We start from the raw sequence: 26,712 nt of genomic DNA on the forward strand, positions 1-26,712 counted from the left end.
TGAATTGCACCAAAGATATTCTACTTGTCTATAGATTAACATCTGAAAAGATACTCTGCATATATATGGGATTTGCTAAAAGCTTACATTATTCATAATTGTTTCAGGAATCTGTTTGAAATTATACATCTATAACAGCCGGCCTTGTCGATAATGCATCTGTTCGGACAGCGAAGGTCGGTGTTCGATCCCTTGGGAAAAAGATGATATTTGTTGTTACCATGCCTGGCGCTCGGCATTGTGGGTTTAAAACAAGGTTTGGTCGTCTGGGAGTGAGTACATTGACACTGAGATATCCATGTTAAACTGATGCATGGCATGGCTAGTACTATAAAGCCGGTATTAATCCGGACTAGTTCAATACATACACAAGATAGAGTTGAAATAATTTTAAACGCGATGTTAAATCCAATCTCAGATTCTTCATATAGATAAACACACATGGTGATTGTACAAGTCAGGACTAGTGCCAGCCCACTGAGATACCATGCCGCAGTTTAGCATGACTACTCCACTCAGACTCAGTACACTGACTCCGAGCCGACTGGTCCCCTTAATGCCGAGCGCCATACAGGTTAACAACAAGTACCATCTTTTAACGTATTTTGGTATGACGCGGTCGGAGATCGAACCCCGGACCTTCCGCTCTCCGGGCGGACGCTCTACCACTAGACCACGGAGGCGGTCTCACCCATATGAAGACCGCGGGTGTACAGGTTTCAAGCGGAAGTGTTTCCATCTTTTCCTATCACTTTATTACACGCATAGTGTTGCATGCCTGCATTTGTATGCAACAGGCATTTAACCTATACGCTGTGATCTTATAAAAGAGTATCTGGTATTCTTTAGAATGTAGGTACTACATTATCCCAAAAGCTCTGCGGAAAGAAAAAACATTTACTTGTTTGCTTCACCGGCTACAGTGAAACAAATAAATCCATTTCCCTAATGGTCTGATCTTTTCCTTTCAGACAGACATAAACAGAGTCTGAAAACAATACCTCATTTACGAGGTATTAACAGAGATGAGGATGGTAAAAAACTAAAACCTGATGCATTTCCCGTCTACAACGCTTTACCTATATGGTACAAACCGTCCATGTCTACATCCAGTGAAAGGTCATGTTAAACAAAACTATACGATTTAGTTTCTTAACTTAACATCCAGGGAAGTAGGGAGTTTCGAGCACTCTCTGAATATTCCATACCGTATACATTGATTTCAAACAAAGAAGCGTTTTCATGCCATTTATCATTATGCCACTGCAGGTATTTATTTATTAATTTGAAGTTTGCAGATATTGAAATGTGTCATTGAAGGTTCTTGTGCGGACGTTTTATCTCTTAGAGATTCGAGTCTTTGCTGAACGTGAACCGTATAATAAATATTAAATATTAGGAATCCACGTTGCATTATACGAGGCTTTGGCGAATATCATATTTTATTTATTATTCCTAATACATGATATCTACGATTCGGAAACACACGAGGGAAATATTATATATATTATATACTGTCCTGTCACTTCGCAATGAAGTACTTTAGAAGCTGGGTATGAATACAATGTTTGATCGAACCGTTCCATTTGTCACGTAGTGCAGAATCTTTTGAAATCATATTTCTCTGAAGGAGCGGAAGTCAAGTTTATTGATCGAGAGGACATTGCATCAATGCATGCTGCTGAAATGTTATTCCCGCTAAGTGACCTCATTTGCATATTTGCAATTCATCGGATTGGTCTATCGCATCGATAACACTGTTCTTATCGATATCATCGTCCTTTGACGAAGAACGTAGCATGCTATTATCATCATTGACCTAGACCTCGGCCATGTCTCCAGATTCAGGTCAAACTGATGGTTGTACGTATCTCAATATAACCATTGGTGACGTGTAATTCTGTATGTTGTAATGAGGAAGGGTTGAAAGCCTAGTATTAGAAACATGAAGACCCTGGTTCCAGACCTCTTGGTCACCCACTGATCCATATTGGTACACTGTGCTAAGCCCAAATTTGTGTCCTCGGGATCCTCAGTGATTTCGGGATTACTGGTAATTACAGCGTTAAATATCTCCCTCCCTCTTTACAGACATGGGGTTGTTGGTAAAATGGTGGGTAACGCATTTGCCCGTCACGACGAAGGTCCGGGTTCGATCCACTAAACTCCACTGATGTCAGAACAATCGGCTCATGACTAGGTGGAGTGAAAACTATCTTCATGGAGTGCTTTAACCGCCACCCCCCCCCCCCCCCCCCCCCTCCCCCCAACCGCACTGGGAGTTCTCATTATCAAGTTGTTTTTACTGTACTTCTCTGAGACGGACTAGGCCCCCTGTACTCAGCCAACTAAACTGTAGATTTTGTTTTTTTCACTTTCTACTATTAATTGAGATATTTCCCGAATGGTCTGTTCACCCACATCTATACAAACGTGGTCGATACAATTGAAGTCAACGTACCGTAACGTCATATATATGTGCCCATGCTATCACCCACTGGTTATGTAAAGTGACGTGTACGCACATATATGGGTGTCATATTGCTGAAATCGTGTGAAACAGCATTCCCTCACCATTATTTTGATATTGCAAATTTTTATATTGAAGGTCATTTTTCAGTACAAACCTGAAGTCTAGAAATAAGTATGAAATCTGACAAACAAACACCATTCCAATATGCGTTAACAGGAATTATCCACATACCCTAAACCTTAACGATGTTACTTGTAGCCTGTAACTTGTAATTAAATACCCGTCTTCTAAGATGCACTACTTATTAAGATCTCTTTGACTCCATAGTAGAGGTCTATTATTTACCTAACTCCTGGGACCAAGCCTTCATTATTAGAAAGGTCTTAAAATGGTATTTGATTAAGTCCCTAAAAGCCCATTTGGAGGAAATCATTGCCTCCTTACTCCTCGCTGACAAATTGCTTTGGGTCAACGCAGGACATCATTCAAGATTTCAGTGGATCCGTACGGGAGCACACAGCTAATGCTTTCCCCACGAAGTGACATTCTAGCAGCGAAATAAGGGAAGTTTGATGTGAGCATGGCGATCAAACTGTCGTGGCCAAACAATGGGATAAGGAACATTACTGTGTCACGACATACTTCAATGAAAGTATAGTTGGATGTGTTTCCACTGAATCCGTATCTGGGCTCCACTGGGGTTTGTATAGAATCAGCTGTTTTAAATAAAAACAATTTACTAGCACATACATTTTTACACTTATCAGTGTACGTATTATTCAGTATTGTAAATTTATGATAACGAATAAATATTAATATTCATTTCAGAGGATACAGGATACGTGTTATGTAGTTTCACACCTAGTGTCAGAGCTTATTTTCAGTGACCCATTCTTATAATTTTATAGCTATTTTGTCTTTTTTACGATCAACGAAATCTGTTTCGTCTGTTTCGCTAGTCATGCACTGGCGCTGAAGTTATTATATAGTTGATACATAAAGCGCCATCATAGCAATACAACTTTGATTATACATTTTCGCATATTTACTTTGAAAATAAAAAAACCTTATTTATCTTATTCGCATTAGCATTTTATCAAGGATAGGCCACATCTGTTGCGTGATCAGCATATTAGTCCACGGTGCACAGGTGCACCTCATCGCATTATCAATGATGATAATATGTATCGATCGATTGCATTTCGTTATGCATTTATGTTTGTCTGATGTCCTATCAAGGCTAGCAGATAATAAAATGAAATCCTTATCCAAACGGTATTTACCATGCGTCACTCTTCAGTTTGACCGCCATCTTTACCATATAGTATGATTTCTGCATCATGTAATGGGGTTACTGTTTGTCCGTGTCAGAGTGTGAATGTCCAAATCCTTTTAAAAATTGAATAAAGCAGCTATGTATATTTTTGAATTTCCAACCGTGTCAACAACAGGTCTGTAACAATGCAAGTCCTTCGCGAGTTGTAAATATTATTTTTTATCATTTTATTTTTTTATCTCTTGGTTATTGGAATACATGTTATTTCAAATGGTATATTACATTATGTTTGTCAATATATAATGTTAATCTATTGTGATACATATTACATACATGTTGGGTAGCACATTTGTCCGTTGTAAGTTTGTATTCACATACATTCATAAAAATGCTACTTTTTTCATGCCGTTTTGAGGATGTGTATGTCATCAGCGACAGCGAGATGTATATTCCCTGCCGAGATACTTTGCATTTAGTTTGGTCTCTTTTATTCAATATGATTTTAAATCTTTTGCTGACATTATTGTTGTTTGCATCAAGTAAAGACTTGTCGCATTCACAAGGACAAAGGAGCCGAGGACAACGTGTTCGTATGCATCGACCAATCAAGAACCACGACCATGTGTACAGCGTTCAGCCAATAACAACTATAACCTACACAATGTATACAGTGTCCATCCAAGAACAGTGACTATGTATACAGCGTTCAGTCAATAACAACTATAACCTACACAATGTATACAGTGCCCATCCAAGAACAGTGACTATGTATACAGCGTTCAGTCAATAACAACTATAACCTACACAATGTATACAGTGCCCATCCAAGAACAGTGACTATGTATACAGCGTTCAGCCAAGAACCACGACCATGTGTACAGCGCTCAGCCAATAACAACTATAACCTACACAATGTATACAGTGCCCATCCAAGAACAGTGCCTATGTATACAGCGTTCAGCCAAGAAGCACGACCATGTGTACAGCGTTCAGCCAATTACAACTATAACCTACACAATGTATACAGTGCCCATCCAAGAACAGTGACTATGTATACAGCGTTCAGCCAATAACAACTATAACCTACACAATGTATACAGTGCCCATCCAAGAACAGTGACTATGTATACAGCGTTCAGCCAAGAACCACGACCATGTGTACAGCGCTCAGCCAATAACAACTATTACCTACACAATGTATACAGTGCCCATCCAAGAACAGTGACTATGTATACAGCGTTCAGCCAAGAACCACGACCATGTGTACAGCGTTCAGCCAATAACAACTATAACCTACACAATGTATACAGTGCCCATCCAAGAACAGTGACTATGTATACAGCGTTCAGCCAATAACAACTATAACCTACACAATGTATGCAGTGTCCATCCAAGAACAGTGACTATGTATACAGTGCCCATCCAAGAACAGTGACTATGTATACAGCGTTCAGCCAAGAACCACGACCATGTGTACAGCGTTCAGCCAATAACAACTATAACCTACACAATGTAAGCAGTGCCCATCCAAGAACAGTGACTATGTATACAGCGTTCAGCCAAGAACCACGACCATGTGTACAGCGTTCAGCCAATAACAACTATAACCTACACAATGTATACAGTGCCCATCCAAGAACAGTGACTATGTATACAGCGTTCAGCCAAGAACCACGACCATGTGTACAGCGTTCAGCCAATAACAACTATAACCTACACAATGTATGCAGTGTCCATCCAAGAACAGTGACTATGTATACAGCGTTCAGCCAAGAAGCACGACCATGTGTACAGCGTTCAGCCAATTACAACTTTAACCTACACAATGTATACAGTGCCCATCCAAGAACAGTGCCTATGTATACAGCGTTCAGCCAAGAACCACGACCATGTGTACAGCGTTCAGCCAATAACAACTATAACCTACACAATGTATACAGTGCCCATCCAAGAACAACTATAACCTACACAATGTATACAGTGCCCATCCAAGAACAACTATAACCTACACAATGTATACAGTGCCCATCCAAGAACAGTGACTATGTTTACAGCGTTCAGCCAAGAACAACGACCATGTGTACAGCGTTCAGCCAAGAACAACTATAACCTACACAATGTATACAGTGCCCATCCAAGAACAACTATAACCTACACAATGTATACAGTGCCCATCCAAGAGCAGTGACTATGTTTACAGCGTTCAGCCAAGAACAATGACAATGTCTACAGCGTACAACCAAGAACAATGACAATGTCTACAGCGTACAACCAAGAACAATGACAATGTCTACAGCGTACAACCAAGAACAATGACAATGTCTACAGCGTACAGCCAAGAACAATGACAATGTCTACAGCGTACAACCAAGAACAATGACAATGTCTACAGCGTACAACCAAGAACAATGATAATGTCTGCAGCGTACAGCCAAGAACAATGATAATGTCTACAGCGTATAGCCAAGAACAATGATAATGTCTACAGCGTACAGCCAAGAACAATGATAATGTCTACAGCGTACAACCAAGAACAATGATAATGTCTACAGCGTACAGCCAAGAACAATGATAATGTCTACAGCGTACAGCCAAGAACAATGATAATGTCTACAGCGTACAGCCAAGAACAATGATAATGTCTACAGCGTACAGCCATGAACAATGATAATGTCTACAGCGTACAGCCATGAACAATGATAATGTCTACAGCGTACAGCCATGAACAATGATAATGTCTACAGCGTACAGCCATGAACAATGACAATGTCTACAGCGTACAGCCATGAACAATGACTATGTATACAGCGTACAGCCAAGAACAACGGAGCCAAGAACAAGGACTATGTTTACAGCGTACAGCCAAGAACAAGGACTACGTACACCGCGTACAGCCAAGAACAAGGACTACGTACACAGCGTACAGCCAAGACCAAGGACTATGTATACAGCGTACAGCCTTGAACAAGGACTACGTACACAGCGTACAGCCAAGAACAAGGACTACGTACACAGCGTACAGCCAAGAACAAGGACTACGTACATAGCGTACAGCCAAGAACAAGGACTCTGTATACAGCGTACAGCCAAGAACAAGTACTACGTACATAGCGTACAGCCAAGAACAAGGACTCTGTATACAGCGTACAGCCAAGAACAAGGACTACGTACATAGCGTACAGCCAAGAACAAGGACTCTGTATACAGCGTACAGCCAATAACAAGTACTACGTACATAGCGTACAGCCAAGAATAAGGACTCTGTATACAGCGTACAGCCAAGAACAAGGACTACGTACATAGCGTACAGCCAAGAACAAGGACTCTGTATACAGCGTACAGCCAAGAACAAGTACTACGTACATAGCGTACAGCCAAGAACAAGGACTCTGTATACAGCGTACAGCCAAGAACAAGGACTCTGTATACAGCGTACAGCCAAGAACAAGGAGTACGTACATAGCGTACAGCCAAGAACAAGGACAACGTACATAGTGTACAGCCAAAACAAGGACTATGTATACAGCGTACAGCCTTGAACAAGTACTTCGTTTACAGCGTACTGCCAAGAACAAGGACTACGTATACAGCGTACAGCCAAGAACAAGGACTACGTACATAGCGTACAGCCAAGAACAAGGACTCTGTATACAGCGTACAGCCAAGAACAAGGACTCTGTATACAGCGTACAGCCAAGAACAAGAACTACGTACACCGCGTACAGCCAAGAACAAGGACTACGTATGTTACTTCAACCCAAAAAACAAAATCTCCGCGTGAGGCGTCAATCCAAATAAATTGACTACGTCTACATCCCCAGGTCAACAACAGCTAATACTTACGGAGTGCTTTGCCAAGAACAGCGGGGAGTACACAGGATCAAACTGTATGCATTATTAATCGTGCAATGAACATCTGACTTATCACAACACTGTCTGTCGAGTTTCCCTAATGATTCCAGCCTCAAAAAATTGACTTCACTTTGGCTTTTACTAATTGGCCTTTGTGGACGTTTCCAGGACATTGATTCTATTTCTTTTGCTGATTGAACATCATTTGATATTAATATCATGCTCGGTATGGGCTGGCCATGAAAACAACTAAGCCCTGAGCAAGATTAATCAGAAGAAATCAATCATCATACACCGCCTAAGCACAGAACACGCAAATGAAGGCAATCGCTCTCGGGCGAATATGTTTCTGTCTATAAAAGAACTCTTTGAATTCTTTTTTCGAAATAGTGAGTTTAAATTCGTTTGCGTTGCCTGATTAAATTACCAGAGAATTTTCTCTCACATTGTTGTTGATGCTTTTAAAGGGTCCTAAAAGTGAATATATATAGGTTTTGTTAGTGTTACAAAGATAATCTAATGGTCACATATGGATGAATATCATGATGTAGGAATAGCTGGGCATGTTTATTGTGATCGATAAGCAACATGTGTTTTTTTCTCTGCGAAACAAGTTGGCCATCAATTAGCCATGCAAGACATCTGTACAAGATACATGCAACATCAAGAACAGGCGATCCCACACGGCGCACACCTACGTGCATCGTCACAGATAATCGTTCTATTGAGGAGTGGCGGGGTCGTTTATTTATTTATTTATTTATTTATTTTCGTTGAATCGCTCGTGTTCACGTGAGCTCCTACTAAGTGTAAACTGCAAAATGTGGTTCCGTTTTAAAACAACTAAAACTGAAGGAAACATCACAATTTGACATTTATGACGGTTCATTAATAATCATATCTTACGTTACACACTACAGGCAGAGCGTTCTGTTAGCGACATTCCCCTGGTCCCGCATGTGTCAAAACTAATCTCGAATGGCGACGGTGTAAGCGAAATGTGTACTGTGGTGAATCGGTTTTCCGTAATAACAAATGTTTAAATCAAAATCTTATGGTATTAAGATCGGTTGGCATATATACGATAAATCTTGATATGATTTCTTTATGAAGTTCGTTAATATTAAGTCATTTTAGACATCACAAACATGGGTGTGTACTTTCTTTTGGCTTGTAGTTTATATACCCACAGAATACATCTAGTCTGAATGCGATACACGTTTTCACTGAAGCTTCATTAACCAATGTTAATAACCACTTACCTGTCAAAACCCATGTAAGGATGAATGTAACGAATACCCAGTCAGCTCCCGACACTGTCTTCATGGTTCATCCCGTATCCATGAACACTGCTCCAGTAATCCGTTACCCGTCACACTGTCGAGGAGTTCACAATAGCATGCACTGATGAAGATCTATGTTCTGCCTATCATTGTGTACCAGCACACATCAAAGAGATACTGCATGTGGCTGATGTAGCCTATTTCGTCCTTAACACCTGGCGTCGCTGTGCTGTAGATAAGGTGTGGCCAGTGCCTGGGGGTTTGTTTGGAACACCTTGCGGAGTAGGACACTGTGTACGTACACTTTGAATGCTGTCTCATCGATTTCCACCACCAAGGACTTTATTGACCCATGAGTCTGGTCGACCAACAGTTGTTACCAGTTCCAGGTGAAAATAATCAAATATTGAATAGAGAAAATATTGGACGCTGTGTAAATCATTAAGATCAGCTTAATTTCCAGTGGCGCGTGCAGTCACGAACAAAGAAGCAAATTATACGAGGCTACACGACTAGGGTACATTCACGGCAAGGCTTCTCGATGCTGAACCCCAAAGTCTGTGTAAATGCCAATGTATGTACAATACTCCTTTGTCGTCGCACCATTTGTGAAGGCGAGAGTCCTCCCGTCACAACTCCCGTCTCATATCTTCAAAAGCCTCGACTGATCCAAGAGAACATTCCCGTCCTTCTATTTCGGACAGTCCAGCCCCTGGTCAAGATGGACAAACATGTATCACATAGATCTATCAGTCCACCTACGGCTGCAATTGTCTTTAAAGTCTCTTTCCGTCAACAACTCTTCTAACGGTAATCCCTCGTCGGCCTGAATAACACAGCCACGTCCTTCTTCGGGGCAGTTGATCGACTGATTGCCGATCTACAGAACAGGCCTTGAGACCAGACGCATTGAGGGAATGAGATAGTTAGTGGCGAAAACATGGTCCGGGCATTCGAGGGTAATCAGCCATTCATATCGCTAGGAATATTTACAGCCTATGTAAGAAGACCACGAGGCTCGCGAAGGTTTAATGGTGTTGAATGACTTGACAGTTGGGCAAAGGTGTACGTCATCATTTAGAGTGGTGGTGTGTCTACATTCATGGGACTTTTTGACACTGCTGATGACGAATAGATGACAAACTTTGCCTCATAAATGATTAAAAAGGGTATTTGACGAATTGTGAAACAATTGTCAAAAATAAATGTATATTTTTTGGTTTGGTGTTACTGACATGGGAATACAAATTAGCTTTTTAGGATCCATCTACATATTTTATGGTTTGAATATGTCTTGTTTTTTAATTACGTTGGCAGGTCGAAATAAAAATTAAAGTGTGTCGCTCCATATTTTTCTTATTTACTTGTTTGGACTCGTCGATCCAGTGTAAAAAAGAATCGTTTTGAGTCTATTGATGTCTGGTTTGTTTACATGCAGCTGTCGTATGGCGGGAGTACTTCACTGTGGCGCCTGGCAACGAACAAACACTTTTTTTAATGCAAATTCTGTGATAGGCGGGTGCTACCGGTACGCTAGGACATGCTGACCCCTCACGCGAACATCTGGTGTCATTAATGATTTTCAGTGATCAATCCATATAATTTTACGGCTATTTTACCTTTAACGCAGTCTGTTTTGGCGGATAATCGAGGCTGGCTGATGTTTTATATCTATGCCACTCAAAATATGTTAAGAACCACCCCACATTTTTATATCACCACAGTAAACCTGTCTGAGTAGTACATAAGTGCAGGATGGTAACATTTACATGCACAGTGTATGTACTTATGACTGATTACCTGTGAAGATCCGGGGTAGAATAGGTCTTCAGCAACCCATGCTTGCCGTAAAAAGGCGACTTGTAAGAGTGAGAGATACTTGCTTGTAAGAGGCGACTAACGTTGGTTGGTTTGTTTCTTGTTTAACGCCGCATTCAGCAATATTCCAGCTATAAGACGGCGGTCTGTAAATAATCGAGTCTGGACCAAAAATCCAGTGATTGATATCATGAGCATCGATCCAAACAATTGGGATCGATGACATTCATCAGAGAAAGTCAACGAGCCTGACCACCCGATCGCGTTAGTCGCCTCTTACGACAAGCATAGTCGCCTTTTACGGCAAGTATAGGTTGCTGAAAACCTATTCTACCTCGGATTTTCACGGGGCGAACCGGGATTCGAACCTACAATCATGGCATGCCCAAGGGACGCAACTCTGCACAGCAAATCGTGGCGCCGTAGACGATTCGAATTGGAAGTATTGAAGGTCGGTCCAGTAACGTACAAGATGTTGAAATATGATTATGAGTGAGCGAATATGGTTTTACGCCACCTTTAGCAATATTCCAGCAATATCCCGGCGGGGGACACCAGAAATGTCGGGAATCGAACCCGTGTCTTCGGCGTAACGATCAAACGCTTTAACCAGTAGGCTACCCCACCGCGCCGAAATATGTTTATGATTGTGAAATTTACATGATGTATACTTAATATTGAACGCTGAATTTTAAAAATAAGAAAAATACAAATTCTAATAGCCTTAACATTTGCAGAGTAACTTTATATTAATAAATGTGTACCGAAACGATTACTTTCGTTTCTGTTATCTTAGAGTTAGCACCCTTTGGTCGGAGATTAATATCCATTGATCAAATACCACCAGGCCCTAAAGAATTCGTCCCCAAGGCAATGATGCTGATGGTTGGGAAGATAACATTGTTATGAAGCGATGTTACATCATTTTCCCCAATACATTTATCAAATACTGTCTAAAGATTCTAAATATGCCATATTATCGATTTGCTCGAAAATATTACAGTACGAGGTTGACATATGAAAATAACGCTGGTGAAACTTGAGCATTTAATGTGGAAAACCCGCCCTACAGATGTGATTGAGGTTATTTTTGGAAATATTAATGTGCACCAAATTATTGAGAACATTTTGGTTGATATGTACTTCAGTAGTGGTCTTCTTATATGGAGTCATCTTGTACATATTGCTATTATATGAAACACAATCCATTATTAATTATGTAATGAAAGTTATTTAGCTGGTGTGAATTTGAAGAAGTACATGCTATATCAGTATCACAATTTAGGTGACGACTGTACCAATAGTTTGAGTACCAATGTGATTAAAATGCATTACATTGAAGAATTTAGTGTTTTTTAGTGTGTAAAAAATATATACATAACAACTACTTTCCTTTACCTTAGTATAATGTATTTCCTAATAGTGATATATGTCTGTCGACCGCCTCCGTGGTCTAGTGGCATGGTAGAGCGTCCGCCCGGGGAGCGGAAGGTCCGGGGTTCGATCCCCAGCCGCGTCATACCAAAAGACGTTAAAAGATGGTACTTGTTGTTACCCTGTCTGGCAATCGGCATTAAGGGGCTAAAAACAAGGACTGGTCGGCTCGGAGTCAGTATACTGTGTCTGAGTAGGGTATTCATGTTAAACTGCGGCATGGTATCTCAGTGAGCTAGCACTATAAATCGGCATTAGTCCGGACTAGTACAAGCAGCCGCATTCACACACACACCGACACACGTACATGCACGTCGCTATATAAGAGCAATAATCTTGGACGCGACGTTAAACCCCATGTCTGTCTGTCCGTCCGTCCGTCTGTCTGTCTGATATCACAGCTACTCCACGGCGGCTCTCATGTAGCCTAATATGGATCAGATACACAACTGGTTGACTGAGGAGTTGCGTCCCTTAGTTATGCCAAGTATCCTATGATATCATGGGTTCGAATGTGACATATCCGTGCCCCTTATTATATAAGTGGTAAACGCCGTCATAAACTACATTATCTCCCTAACTTGACAACAAACATCTTCGGGGTACAAGGACTTTGGCCATCCAATCCCCATTTGGTCTAATGAGCAAAGATCAGTATGTTGGTTGATGTCGTTCGAGGCAGCCATCAGTAGCTATATCACATCGTTCTGTAAATAATCGAGTCCAGTCAAAAGGTTGATCCTATGAGCAACACCCCATGCTGTGGGGGTGCGATGACACGCAGTAACTCGCGTCATCGGGTCAGACCACCCATCCAGTTAGTCACGTATTACAACAATACGTTACTGGGTACCTATCCTGGTGCTCATGCTGTCGATCACCTTGGACAGATTCAGTTATTTACAGGCGCCATGGTATATCTGAAATATTGCAGTATTTACTCACGTCGATATGTATTTAATTATAATCAACCAATAACAGACACATTGACCATACACATTCAGGGATACGGGTTTCCCAGTCGTCAAAGGCTCCGCAATTCGCTGTTCAGAGTTGGGTCCCTTGGACAAGCCAGGAACCTATGATGGTTGTTTCGAATCCATGTTCCCCCGATTATGTTTCCAGGTTTGTCAGCACCGTACCAGCACTCAAAGTGGTAAACATCTGAGAACTGCATCACTTCGGACTTAGCTCCCACATTAAGCTTACACGCCGTGATGTAACTGAAATACCATTTCAAAGCGGCGTTTAACCCAACTCACTCACTCATACACATTTATTAAGTGTTGCATAATAGATTAATATAAATATGCCCCTGTGTTGATAATAATTCGGTTTAGGTAACCTTGTGCACACAGAAACATTAAAATTACGTTGTTTAAATTAATGAAATCAACATACAAATATCAATTGTTCAGATGATAGATGTGTGTGCATGGATACATATTATTTCATCGACATGGTAACCATCAACCCAGCAATAAATATGATACTTTCGAAAATCAGTCACTAGAATTCCATTGGCAATTGCGGTGTAATTATTCGTCTTGGCAACGAGAATCTGTCTGATACCTCTCGAGAGAGCAAAAACCACTTTCCATTACTTGGTAAACACGACAAACATTAGACCGTACTTTACGTCCCTGAGTTAACACCTCATGGTGACGATATCCGACTCAAGGGATCTGAGCCGCGGGACTGAACCAATCAGCTCTCGATGAACGATACAACATTATCTTGGTTAGTCATGAATAGTTCATGAGGTAAAGCGGCCGCAAGACATCACCATTAAAGCCTTTTTATCATAAATCTAAGCGTTATGAAGCTATAAACACTACGTCTTCGGGGCATCCAAAATGAAACGTCGACAAAGGGAGGTAAGTGATGTTGGGTGTAACGTCACATCGAGCGAAATGGTGTCTTTTGATGGCAGTTAATATTCTTGGTTGGGTTTATTTTATTAGCGTCTGACATTTGCTCACGACAATTAGATAGGTGAAGAGGCTGTTTACTTGATAATTGTTAGTTTACAAAGGACAAAGGTAATGTTTTGGGTGAACTTTGCGTACCGGGGAAGCGGTAGCGTTCATGAAGGTCATGTCAGAGACAATGGTAGCTTTGGTTGTGTGACAAGAACGTACGTACATTTCCAAAATTAATATATGATATAAACATATTTATTTCCATAAAGTCGAGGGATTGGCAAACAAACAAATGTTGCTTATCTGAATGCCTCTCCCAAAAATTAATATATCTGTATCACGTTTGTGAAACTCTGATGTAACGTCTTCGCACGTGATGATTTACCGTTGTTGGCGTAGATCCCCCTGTAAAATCCCCGTTCTTCAGTTGTTATAGATGTGCAAAAATCTTGGACGCGACGTTCAACCCCATTTCACCTGTCATTTTATGGTATTGGACGACAAGTTCATACCACGTAGCCCTCAATACAGTGTTAATCATATTTATGTATAATGGTGAAGTGTAAATAGTCCCAGTCATTGCTACTTGGGGCTGTGGGGTAGCTTAGTGGTTAACGCGTTAGCTCGACACGTCGAAGACCCGGGTTCGATTCTCCACATAGGTACAATGTGTGAAGCCCATTTCTGGTGTCCCCCGCCGTGATATTACTGAAATATTGCTAAAAGTGGCGTAAAACCAAACTCACTCAACTTCCTATGGAATACTGTAAGGGACATTCTCGCGATCTCGCGTTCTCGCGATCTCGACCTTTGGAAACGAACTAGATATGCCCAAAACACGAGAATGCGAGATCGCTAGAACGCGAGATTTGGCCACAATATCGCGTTCCAGTATTCCATACCTTCCTGCTTCGCCGTTGTCCCTGTAAAGAAGGGCTTCATTGTACCGGTTGACGGCCTAACATGTAGACAAACATTTAGTCCCAGACATTTAACTATTTTATTTAAAAATATATACATGTATCCACAAAATATTAATCTATCCACAATGGAGCTCAGAACAATGCTTCATTTCAGAGCTGAGGCAATCTAGATTGCAAAATCAGTCTGGACTTGAGTTGGATTCCTATTTTAAATTTCCGTCTTTAGGATAAGACAGACTACATACCATGCCATAGAAATTCTGTTATACAGACCCTGAAACAAATATATTATATAATACAATATAGCCCATGCAAGTATATAATAACTGGCAAGCCTAGATTACTGCACTTTCGGGAAACGAAGACTGAGTCTCTGGGCTCCTTTGTACTTTATTGTATTAAGATAATTTATTGAATGTATTTTCCTGTAAAAAAGTATCATTTAAGAGATTATACGTAAGTCTACATACCAGGGCTCACAATTTGTGTGTTTCTATTTTCTGTAAGTGTTACCATACCATGCATATTGTTTTAAACTAAAAGTATTTTTTGAAAATACAATGTATATTACTTTATTTTTTACCTTTATAGACAGCCTGCCTTTAGCTATTGCTATTCTTGGGCAAGTATTTCCTGACGTCATTTTCATATTAGGCCAGACCTCTTTTAAAACTTGTTTTACGAATTTGCTTACTCGAAGAAATAGGCACGTGCTTCACATCAACCCGAAGGAAGATCCATATCTTTACCATATGCCTGCGCTCAATTTTCCCACACCTAGTTTGCCCACCCTATATTCCGTACTGTTGCCAACGCTTCGATCTCTTGTAACATATTTCTTTTATTTAAAAAAAAATTAACAATAATATTTTGTTGAAGTTTTTTTATAGTGGCAATCATTTCAAAGCCCAACAATCACCCCTACGCCATATGTGGATGTTTTGGACAAGTCTCAGAGATATGTTCTTATTCGTATCGCTGTTATTTTCAAAAACAAGTCACTCTTAATAAATGGGTCTCCCTGTATAAATTTATTGTTTATTAGTATGTACCATGTCTACCTGTCAGATGATTAAAACGCCCCCGTTATTTATTACTATGTTTTGTCAAAAGTCAGCCGGGTTGCCAATATTGGTATGTTTATTAAGATGGCAATTATTGAAAACAGCTGCACGGTTTGACGTGTTTTAAAGCATCGATGGACCAAAATCCAATGTCTGCCACTACAGCGGCCATACACGACGTGTGTCTGTCAAATGATACAGCTGTTTCTAACCATCGGAGACAGCGATCCTGAGCATTATGCTATACTTGTATCGAAAGCATAGTTTGTGTGAGAACCGCTGTGGGTAAAAAAAACGCTACTAAAAAACAACCTCATAACCAAAATAACCTAAGGCCAACGTATACTTTCTTTGTTCAGCGTCCCACTCAGCAATACTCCAGCTATATGACGGCGGTATGTAAATAATCGAATTTGGACCAGACAATCCAGTGGTTGACATCACGAGCATCGATCTACGCAATTGGGATACGATGACATGCATCAACCGAGTTAGCGAGCCTGACCACCCGATCCCGTTAGTCGCCTCTTACGAGCATAGGTTGCTGAAGACCAATTCTAACCCGAAATCTTGACGGGAGTAACTGCTAATGGTTACCCAAACAGAGATAATGTCTGCATTTCACACAGGGCACAAGCATCGACAAAAGGGTCGAGACTGAAAACTCGGCTGCTCGGCAATTCGGCCTAGGTCCATGGAATGAAGTCCAAATACAGAACAGTGAGTGAGTTGGGTTTAACGCCGCTTTTAACAGTATTACAGTTATATCACGGCTTGGCAGCTCAGTGTGGGAGGAAAGCCCGAAGTGATGCAGGTCTCAGACGTTTACCACTTCGGTGAAACCCACGAGCACGGGTATGGTGCTGACAAACCTAGAAACATAATCGGGGCGAACCGGGATTCGAACCCACAATCATAGGTTTCTGGCGTGGCCAAGGGACGCAACTCTGCACAGCGAATCGCAGCGCCTTAGACGACTGGGCCACCCGTGCCCCCACTACAGAACAGGCATTCAATCATACCTTTATTGAAATATCCCGTGACAAACATGTTTGTATGATGCAAATACATCATTTTTGTATTTCTGTAATGAATGAACATTGTTTACAACACGTTTTGGAGCATCTTCTTAAAAGAAGTTCTATTTTCCATGAATCGAAACAAGCGCGCACAGTTCATGGCGTGAATGGATCATCTGTGACAGAAGATTCATCGAGGCAAAAAGATTCAACATCTGTAATTGTGTTCTGGAGCTAGCGTGGGATGACTTTGAAGTCGTGGGAGGGCACCACGTTATAAATAACCTGCAAGCGAATCCGTGGCATTTGATTGGCTAATCACTTTTCAAAAATGTCCACGCCCATTTAGATAAAAGATATACATTTTATTATCCCGAAGGACATTTTGGTTACATCAGAACAATGTCTGTCTAAGTGTTAAATAAGATTTATAATTGGCTTTTAACTATTCTTTCTTGATTGGCTGATCTGAGAATGGGCGGTGCTTGTCACCGATGGCCGATGCCACTGATTTCGTATTGTTGTCTACAAGTTGTTTAAATATGCAGTCTGTGACGTTATTATGTTTTCCGTGTTCACTTATAATCACTGCCTTTAATATATTTCTATGTTAAAAGCGTAAATGGGGGTACGGGTGGCCCAGCCGTCTTAAGTGCTGCGATTCGCTGTCCAGAGTTGCGTCCCTTGGGCACGCCAGAAACCTATGATTGTAGGTTCGAATCGCGGTTCGATAGTTTTTCTAGGTTTGTCAGCACCATATCCGTGCTCATGGGTTTCACCGAAGTCTGAGACCTGCATCACTTCGGGCTTTCCTCCCACATTAAGCTGACACGCAGCGATGTAACTGGAATACTGTTAAAAGCGGCGTTAAAACCATCCCAACCCACTCACTCACTCAAAACGTAAATCATGGATTTACACAACATGTACACAAGTCTTTAGTTTACAACTCCATAAACGCCAAAAAATATAGAAGTCAAATCTAAACTATGTCTCAACGGGAGTGTCTTCCTCAAGAGTAATAATGATTGACGTGCAGCTGTGACACGAAACCCAACGCGTCATTTAAAAAAGTCTCACTAAAAAAGGCAAACTTCGAAAAACAAACTCGTTAAGCACGTGACAGGTTCTCATCCCTTGACACCTCATCTGAGACACGTGAGTGCAGATTTCAGTCCCGGATGGTTTGTCGTTTGAATCCATCATGCTGCCGTTGTCTGTGGACTTATTGCAGATCACGGTGTCGGTATCTTGCAGACAATTCCTATGTGGCTGTTAAATGCCAGCTTCTCCTTCTGTTTGATCGGACCGCCTCCGTGGTCTAGTGGTAGAGCGTCCGCCCTAGTCTAGTGGAGAGCGGAATGCCCGGGATTCTGGCCGCGTCATACCAAAATACGTTAAAAGATGGTACTTGTTGTTACCCTGACGAGCGCTGGGCATTAAAGGGCGATAACAAGGACTGGTCGGCTCTGAGTCAGTATTTACCACACACACGTGCATGCACGTCGCTATATAAGTGCAGTAACCTTGGACGCGACGTCAAACCCAATTTCACCTCGCCTCTGTTTGATCGAACACGTCATCGAGTTTGGGATGGCTAAATCATTCTCTAATGCGCAGCACTACTGTGCTTGTGCGATATCAATGCTGAATATTCGGGTATTCACAAAGAGAGATAAATGTTATATATGTATCGATTCATATACCAGCCGACAACGATTTGGGGACATTTTCACGGGATTTGTAAGAAGTTTTGAACTCAAATCCCCGCTCCTCATATATTTTAAACTTTTGACGATGTCAGATTTGAAATTCTGTGGAGTGTGTGGGTATGTGTGTGTGTGTGTGTGTTTGTGTGTGTGTGTGTGTGTGTGGGGGGGGGGGGGTACAGAGGCCCGTGAGATACAGAGGCCCGTGGTATGTAGATGCCCGTGAGATACAGAGGCCCGTGAGATACAGAGGCCCGTGAGATACAGAGGCCCGTGGGATATAGAGGCCCGTGTCATAAAGAGGTCCATTAGATACAGAGGCCCGTGAGATATAGAGGCCCGTGAGATAAAGAGGCCCGTGAGATATAGAGGCCCGTGTCATAAAGAGGTCCATTAGATACAGAGGCCCGTGTGATATAGAGGCCCGTGAGATGAAGAGGTCCATGAGATACAGAGGCCCGTGAGATATAGAGGCCCGTGAGATATAGAGGGCCGTGAGATACAGAGGCCCGTGTGATATAGAGGCCCGTGAGATGAAGAGGTCCATGAGATACAGAGGCCCGTGAGATATAGAGGCCCGTGAGATATAGAGGGCCGTGAGATACAGAGGCCCGTGTGATATAGAGGCCCGTGAGATGAAGAGGTCCATGAGATACAGAGGCCCGTGAGATATAGAGGCCCGTGAGATGAAGAGGTCCATGAGATACAGAGGACCGTGGGATATAGAGGCCCGTGGGATACAGAGGCCCGTGAGATAAAGAGGTCCATGAGATACAGAGGCCCGTGAGATATAGAGGCCCGTGACATAAAGAGGTCCATGAGATACAGAGGCCCGTGTGATATAGAGGCCCGTGAGATAAAGAGGTCCATGAGATACAGTGGCCCGTGGGATATAGGGGCCCGTGAGATATAGAGGCCCGTGAGATCAAGAGGTCTATGAGATACAGAGGCCCGTGTGATATAGAGGACAGTGAGATAAAGAGGTCCATGAGATACAGTGGCCCGTGGGATATAGGGGCCCGTGAGATATAGAGGCCCGTGAGATAAATAGGTCCATGAGATACAGAGGCCCGTGTGATATAGAGGCCGTGAGATATAAAGGCCGTGAGATATAGAGGTCGTGAGATATAGAGGACCGTGAGATATAGAGGGCCGTGAGATATAGAGGGCCGTGAGATATAGAGGGCCGTGAGATATAGGGGACCGTGAGATATAAAGTCCGTGTGATATAGAGGGCCGTGAGATATAGAGGACCGTGAGATATAGAGGGCCGTGAGATATAGAGGGCCGTGAGATATAGAGGACCGTGAGCTATAGATGACAGCGGAAAATAGGTAACCGCAAAGGGGCGTGGAATATATCTTTTCTATAAAGCGCCACATTGTTTCGTTCACTTCATAAAGATTCAAGCACCAGTCATGTATGCATGTATTAAGGTACAGGTATCGAGAAACCAATATCAATGACAGTTTAATCAAAGTTTGACGTAGTGCAACCCGCTTCAGCCCATCACTGCCCATTCCAACTCATCCCCACCACAACAAGAACGTTTGATCGTAGAGTTTCAGTTGCTGTAAACATTTGCAGTCGAAACCCATATCAGAAGGAAATATCTCAGACACGCATCGGAAGCATGCGCAGTGGAAACATCCGGCGATAGCCCAGGGTGGGTGTTAATTCCGGGGGATAGCGTCTGTGTGTAATTACATCTAATGAACCAGGATACCCCTGGGGTATTGATGCTATAATCTAACTTCTGGGGGCCGCATTGTGATAACGGTAAGTGTCCACAGGCTATTGTCCTTGACGTGCAGCATCGTCCGAGGGTAGCGGTAATGGACACCAGCTGATAAACGGCGCGCCAGGATTGACATTGTGTTTAAAGCGTACATTAGCCGCAAAAACAAGATTGTACTTTAGGTATTGGAAACTGATACCACTTTGAAACTGCATGGAGCCTCAACTCGGATTGGCAATGAATTTCTGAAAAAACCTCAAATTGATCGGGGTTTTTTTTGCCGGATCCATAATTCTTTAAAGTGTGCGTGTTTTGGTGGGGAAGGGTTTGAAGACTCGAAGAATAATATTTACTTTCACGCCAATTAATGTGGCCCAGAAAACACTATCCAAACTTAATATCGCAATTTAATTGCAAAATACATTATTTGCACAAATCCTTCCTGTCGACCTTATTATTTTAATAAAAAATATATATTGGCTCAAACTTAGAGCCAACTAATAAAACTGGAGCCTGAATAAAATGAGCCCCAAAATCTTCAAAAAAATATATGGTTAAGCACAGTAAGGATATTAAGGAGTCCGTAGATCATTATGAACATGCAGTTGGGAATTAGGAGCTGACACAATAAGGTTACGACCGAGGTCTTGTGGTAGAACGCCTGCCCGGAGAACGGATTGTCGGGGGTTCGATCATGGGCCGCGAAAGATGGCATTTGTTGTTACCCTGTCTGGGACTAAAACAAGGACTGATCGGCTCGGAGTCAGTATATTGTGTCTGAGTAGGGATTCGTGTTAAACTGCGACATGGTATCTCAGTGGTCTTGCACTATAATCCGGACTAGTACAAACAGACACAGACACACACAGACACACAAACACACACAGACACAGACACAGACAAACACAGAGACAGACACATATGCAGACGCAGACACAGATACACACACAGACACACACACGCATGTACGTCTCTATATACGTGAAATCCTCTTAGACGCGACGTCAAACCCCGTTTCATCTCACCTCACGGAGCGCGGAAGGTCGGTAGTTCGACACACCGTACCAAGTTTAAGTGTGATACTGAGGATAAAACAAGGACTGGTCGGCTCGGAATCAGTCTTCTGGGTCTGAGTGGGGTATCGGTGTTAAACTGCGGCATGGTATCTGGGTAGACTAGCACTGTAATAACTGGCATTAGTCCGTATTAATACAAGCAGAGAGGCACGCACGCACGCACGCATGCACATGCACGTCGCTTTAAAAGTGCAATAATCTTAAACGTGACGTCAAAACCCATTCCACTTCATCGCAGAAACCTCAGGTCCCTAAACCATCATTTCCTTGCTTGATAAAGTTTTATCCCCAACTTCGACCAAGCGATAACTGATTTAGGCATTAAGCTTTAACTGAAATGTCTCATTTCCATGACGACACTAATAGAGTGCCTTCAGAGATTACGGAGCCAAACGTGCCCTTAATTTCAGACAGTCAACATCTTTCTACTGAATCAGTTAGTTTGGGTAAACGCCGCTTTGAACAATATTTCACAATCGGTCAAATCACGGCGTGTCAGTTTAATGTTCACAGATCGTGGCGCACTGTTCTAACATTCAGTGAGTGAGTAGGGTTTTCATTTATATGACGGCGTGTCAGCTTGATGTAGGAGGAAAGCGCGAAGTGATGCAGGTATGGAAAACTGTAAGGGACATTCTCGCGATCTCGCATTCTCGTGTTTTGGGCATATTTACCTCGTTTCCAAAGGTCGAGACCGCGAGAATGCGAGATCGCGAGAATGTCTCTAACAGTATTCCATATGCAGGTCTTAGACGTTCACCACTTTGTGGAAACTAATGCATGAGCACGCGTAGGATGAGGTGAAGGTCCCGTCCTAGATGATTGCTCTTATAAAGCGATGTGCATGCACGTGTGTGTGGCTGCTTTTTCTAGTCCGTATTTATGCCAGTCTTATATTGCTGAGAAACCAGGCCGCAGTTTAACATGAAGAAGACAACCCTTGTTTTATCCCCAGTCAGGGTGTCGTTGTCCACCACAACATTTGCCCAACGACTGACTGTTAAAGTGTAGGAACTTAACTTCTAAGATCCTTTGTACAACGACACCCTGGGCAACAACAAGTACCATCCTTTAACGTCTTTAGGTATGACGCGGCCAGGGCATCGAGCCATCGGCCTTTGACTCTCCGGGCAGACACTCTGTCCACTTGGCCACGGAGGAGGACCGTTAGTGAGTGTGAGTGAGTGAGTTGGGTTTAACGCCGCTTTTAACAGTCTTCAGTTATATCACGGCGTGTCAGCTTTATGTGGGAGGAAAGCCCGAAGTGATGCAGGTCTCAGACGTTTATCACTTCGGTGAAACCCACGAGCACGGGTATGGTGCTGACAAACCTAGAAACATCATCGGGGCGAATCGGGATTCGAACCTACAATCATAGATTTCTGGCGTGCCCAAGGGACGCAACTCTGCGTAGCGAATCGCGGCGCCTTAGACGACTGGGCCACCCGTGCCCCCGGAGGACCGTTAGAGTGCTGACAAACCCGGATTCAAAACCGGCGAACTCGGATTCCAATCCACTTCCCTAGTGTTCTTGCACGGTTAAGGGACGCAACACTACATAGCAAACTCCGGCGTCCTTAACGACTGCCGCTGCCCCCCTCACCTGATCCCTGTAAAAGGTCGGAGGGATGTTCAAATTGACGCAGGTCGTAGAGCACTTTACTCATACCAAGTATCATGAGTGTTGCTCTGGGATACCATAATCGGGTCGAATCAGGAATTTGAACAAGTATCAGCGGATCCTGGTATCAGCGGATCCTGGCACACGTCGCGGCGTCTTAAACGCCCGGAATGCACTAAAACCCAGATTCATGATACAAAAAAAAAAGGGAAACCGAAATAAATGTTGTAACTATTTGTTGATCATGGGAAGAATATGTTGATGAGCATCTGATTGATTGTGCACTGAACACGAATAAACGAAAAAAGATAACCAACTCAGCTGAACTGTTTGGCACGCGATGAGGGGTGGAAGAGGAAGGACACCTTTAACTGTTGTTCCGTTAAAAAGGCCCATTAGGACTACACAGTGGACAGAGATTGAAATATTCAGCCTCCACATCAGTCATTACATCTATCTTGGCGACGCCTTTGTGTTGAAACCCAATTTCCCCAATTCTTTTGGGAACTGATGGAAGGTAATGATTTCACATTAACACATTTATTCTATTAAAGGATTTTATTTAACGGGAATTTCTGCAGCTGATGCAGAGGATTCGGAAAATTGTTTGAAAATTGAATTTGCGAGAACACTGAAACAGTAAAAAATCTTCTATGGTTTGAGAAAAAGTAACATTCGATAAAAAAAATCAACGTCTGTAAAGAAATGGGATTAAACTGTTGCTTGCTGCATCAAATACCTGTATAAAGTGGGGCCTTCATGTGACGTATCTTCCCAAAGTAACGCTGTATGCGTTTGATGTGACTTCCTATCTGCCTTCTGATACAATGGGTTGTAGCATGGTTATCATTTGACGTGACGCTATCAATGCCTACTGTGACGTCGTAATCATTTGACACGATGCCTATTGGGAGTTTATCGTTTGACGTGACGCTATGTATGCCTATTGTGACATTATCTTGTGACGTAATGCTATGTATGCCTTTTGTGACGTTATCTTTTGACCTTACGCTGTGTATGCCTACTGTGACGTCCTTATCGTTTGATGTGATGTAATGTATGCATGTCTACTGTGACGCCGTTGTCGTTTGACTTGACGCTGCGTATGTCTGTTGTTACGTGGCGCTATAGATGTCTGCTGTGACGTCGTTATCGTTTGACGCAATGCTATGTATGCCTATTGTGATGTATCTTTTGACGTGACGTTATATATGTCTGTTTTGACGGTACCGTTGGACATAATGCTATGTATGCCTATTGTGACAATATCGTTTGACGTGACGTTATGTATGTCTATTGTGACGTGACGGTATGTGTGTCTATTGTGACGGTGCCGTTGGACATAATGCTATGTATGCCTATTGTGACATTATCGTGTGACGTGACGTTATGTATGCCTATTGTGACGTGACGGTATATGTGTCTATTGTAACGTTATCGTTTGACGCTACGCTTTGTATGTTTATTTTGACGGTATCATTGGACGTAATGCTATGTATGCCTATTGTGATGTATCGTGTGGCGTGACGTTATGTATGCCTATTGTGACGTGACGGTATGTGTGTCTATTGTAACGTTATCGTTTGACGTTACGCTTTGTATGTTTATTTTGACGGTATCATTGGACGTAATGCTATGTATGCCTATTGTGATGTATCGTGTGGCGTGACGTAATGTATGTCTATTGTGACGTATCATTTGACGTCACGGTATAATTATGTTATCTTTAAGTTTTGTTTCTTCATTATGGCTATCCAAAGTGAAAGTGAGGGAGCTAGCTGGCTTAAACATTGATACTGACCACACAACAAAATACCCTTGTCTTTCGAAATCTAAACAAAAGGGTACTTGCTCGGAATGCAGATACACCATTTCCTGTCAATACACTCTGCACACAGCTTTGTTATGCATTAATCATAAACCTATTTGACATGACAATCATTTGCTCAAATGTTACTGAGACAATGTTGTCGTGTCAAAGATATAGCAAGAACTAAATGGGGATATGCTATCGTAACGTTTCTTCTCATGTGTTTTATCTTTCAAAAGAGCACTCATCACGAAAACACACAGACAGACCTAGTCCAGATCGCTGACTTTGTGTACCCAAAATTACGAGAAGTTGTACTTTACTGGGAAAGTGTTATCCCAAATATAACATTTGTTACATTAGACCACTTTCTAAATGGCATTGTGTGTTCATAGCTTTCGGCCATTGGAGCCGTGCCACTTTACACTTGTCCGAGGGGTACACAAAGTCAACGATCTAGATTTCCAGTTGTCGGACTTTCATTTTTGTGAAAGCCTGAGTGAGTTGGATTGCTGATTTTGAGTGTTGGAGATCTGGTGCCTCACTCTGGCAGTGTGGGTTCGAATCTCGGACAGGACTCAATCCCAAAAATTACGAGAATTTGTACTTTTGATGAAAGAGTATTATCCCAAATAAAACATTTGTTACATTTGACAACTTTCTGAAAGACATTGTGTGTTTATTAAAATAAACTCATACTTTCTCAAACGTAAAGCAAATCAAATCCCTACTCAACTTTCACACTAACCCCGACCAAATCTACTTTTAGACATTCTTTTGTAGAAATTATCACTTTCAAATCTTCTAAGACAATTTGTCAGACGATTAGGCAACAAAGAAGACCTCCCGATGTCCCCCCCCCCCCCCCCCCCCCCCCATTTCTGATCTGTTTCTTTATGCACATGAACATGTACCAGTGTGTGATGCAATGCACCCGCGAAGTAAAATGCATAACATACGTTTTCTATATTATCTTTTGATATGTACTTTCTAAAATAAATGTTGAACATCAGTGTTTATACGAGGGACAGTAACTAACTTACTTATGTTTCCGATCGCCGTCTTTGACAGTTTTTGTGAAGAGCGAAATGAGCTTATTGGTTTTCCTGGCCTCACCTGTTTCTGCCAATCAGTTTCATGTCAACCTTGACACGATCTCCGCCATCAGAGCTGTGTGAGCTGTGACAGGCTATGGCGACCTAGCTAAAAGTACATGTCCATTTTATTGTGAGAATCAGGTAACGCTGTTCTCGTCCGGGTCGATCGTCAACGTTTCGCGTTTGACGGAATCTGCCAATCACAGAATTGGCATTGTCAGAGAAGTGCTGACTTGAACCAATCTACTGGATGTATACAGCCCCAAGACGTCGTCCTTATCCAAGCGGTAATTGTTTGTTGAACACCAATCAATGACAAGATGGTACAGTGGTAACGTTTCGTGTTTGACGGAATCTGCCAATCACAGAATTGACATTGGCAGAGAAGTGCTGACTTGTACCAATCTACTGGATGTATACAGCCCCAAGACGTCGTCCATATCCAAGCGGTAATTGTTTGCTGAACACCAATCAATGACAAGGTGGTACAGTGTTTTCAAAGTTGTATGAGTCAAAACCCTGCCGTTTTCACGACAATGGTTGAATAATCCATATTTGATATAAAACAATCTAATCATAAATCTATCCTTACACAAG

General features: G+C 42.1%; 1 protein-coding gene across 1 annotated transcript in view; it reads right to left on the reverse strand.

Annotated features, from left to right (window-relative positions):
- LOC124115881 overlaps positions 1 to 9,922 on the reverse strand; it is a 73,439-nt gene extending 63,517 nt beyond the window's left edge. The window contains exon 1 of the mRNA XM_046477041.2: positions 8,864 to 9,922. Coding sequence (XP_046332997.1) covers positions 8,864 to 8,927 — 64 coding nt within the window. The 5' untranslated portion in view covers positions 8,928 to 9,922. The remainder of the gene's footprint in view (positions 1 to 8,863) is intronic.
- Positions 9,923 to 26,712: the final 16,790 nt, after the last annotated feature.

Source organism: Haliotis rufescens, unplaced genomic scaffold (assembly GCF_023055435.1).
Source record: "Haliotis rufescens isolate VD_foot unplaced genomic scaffold, xgHalRufe1.0.p SCAF_10, whole genome shotgun sequence".
NCBI lineage: Eukaryota > Metazoa > Mollusca > Gastropoda > Lepetellida > Haliotidae > Haliotis > Haliotis rufescens.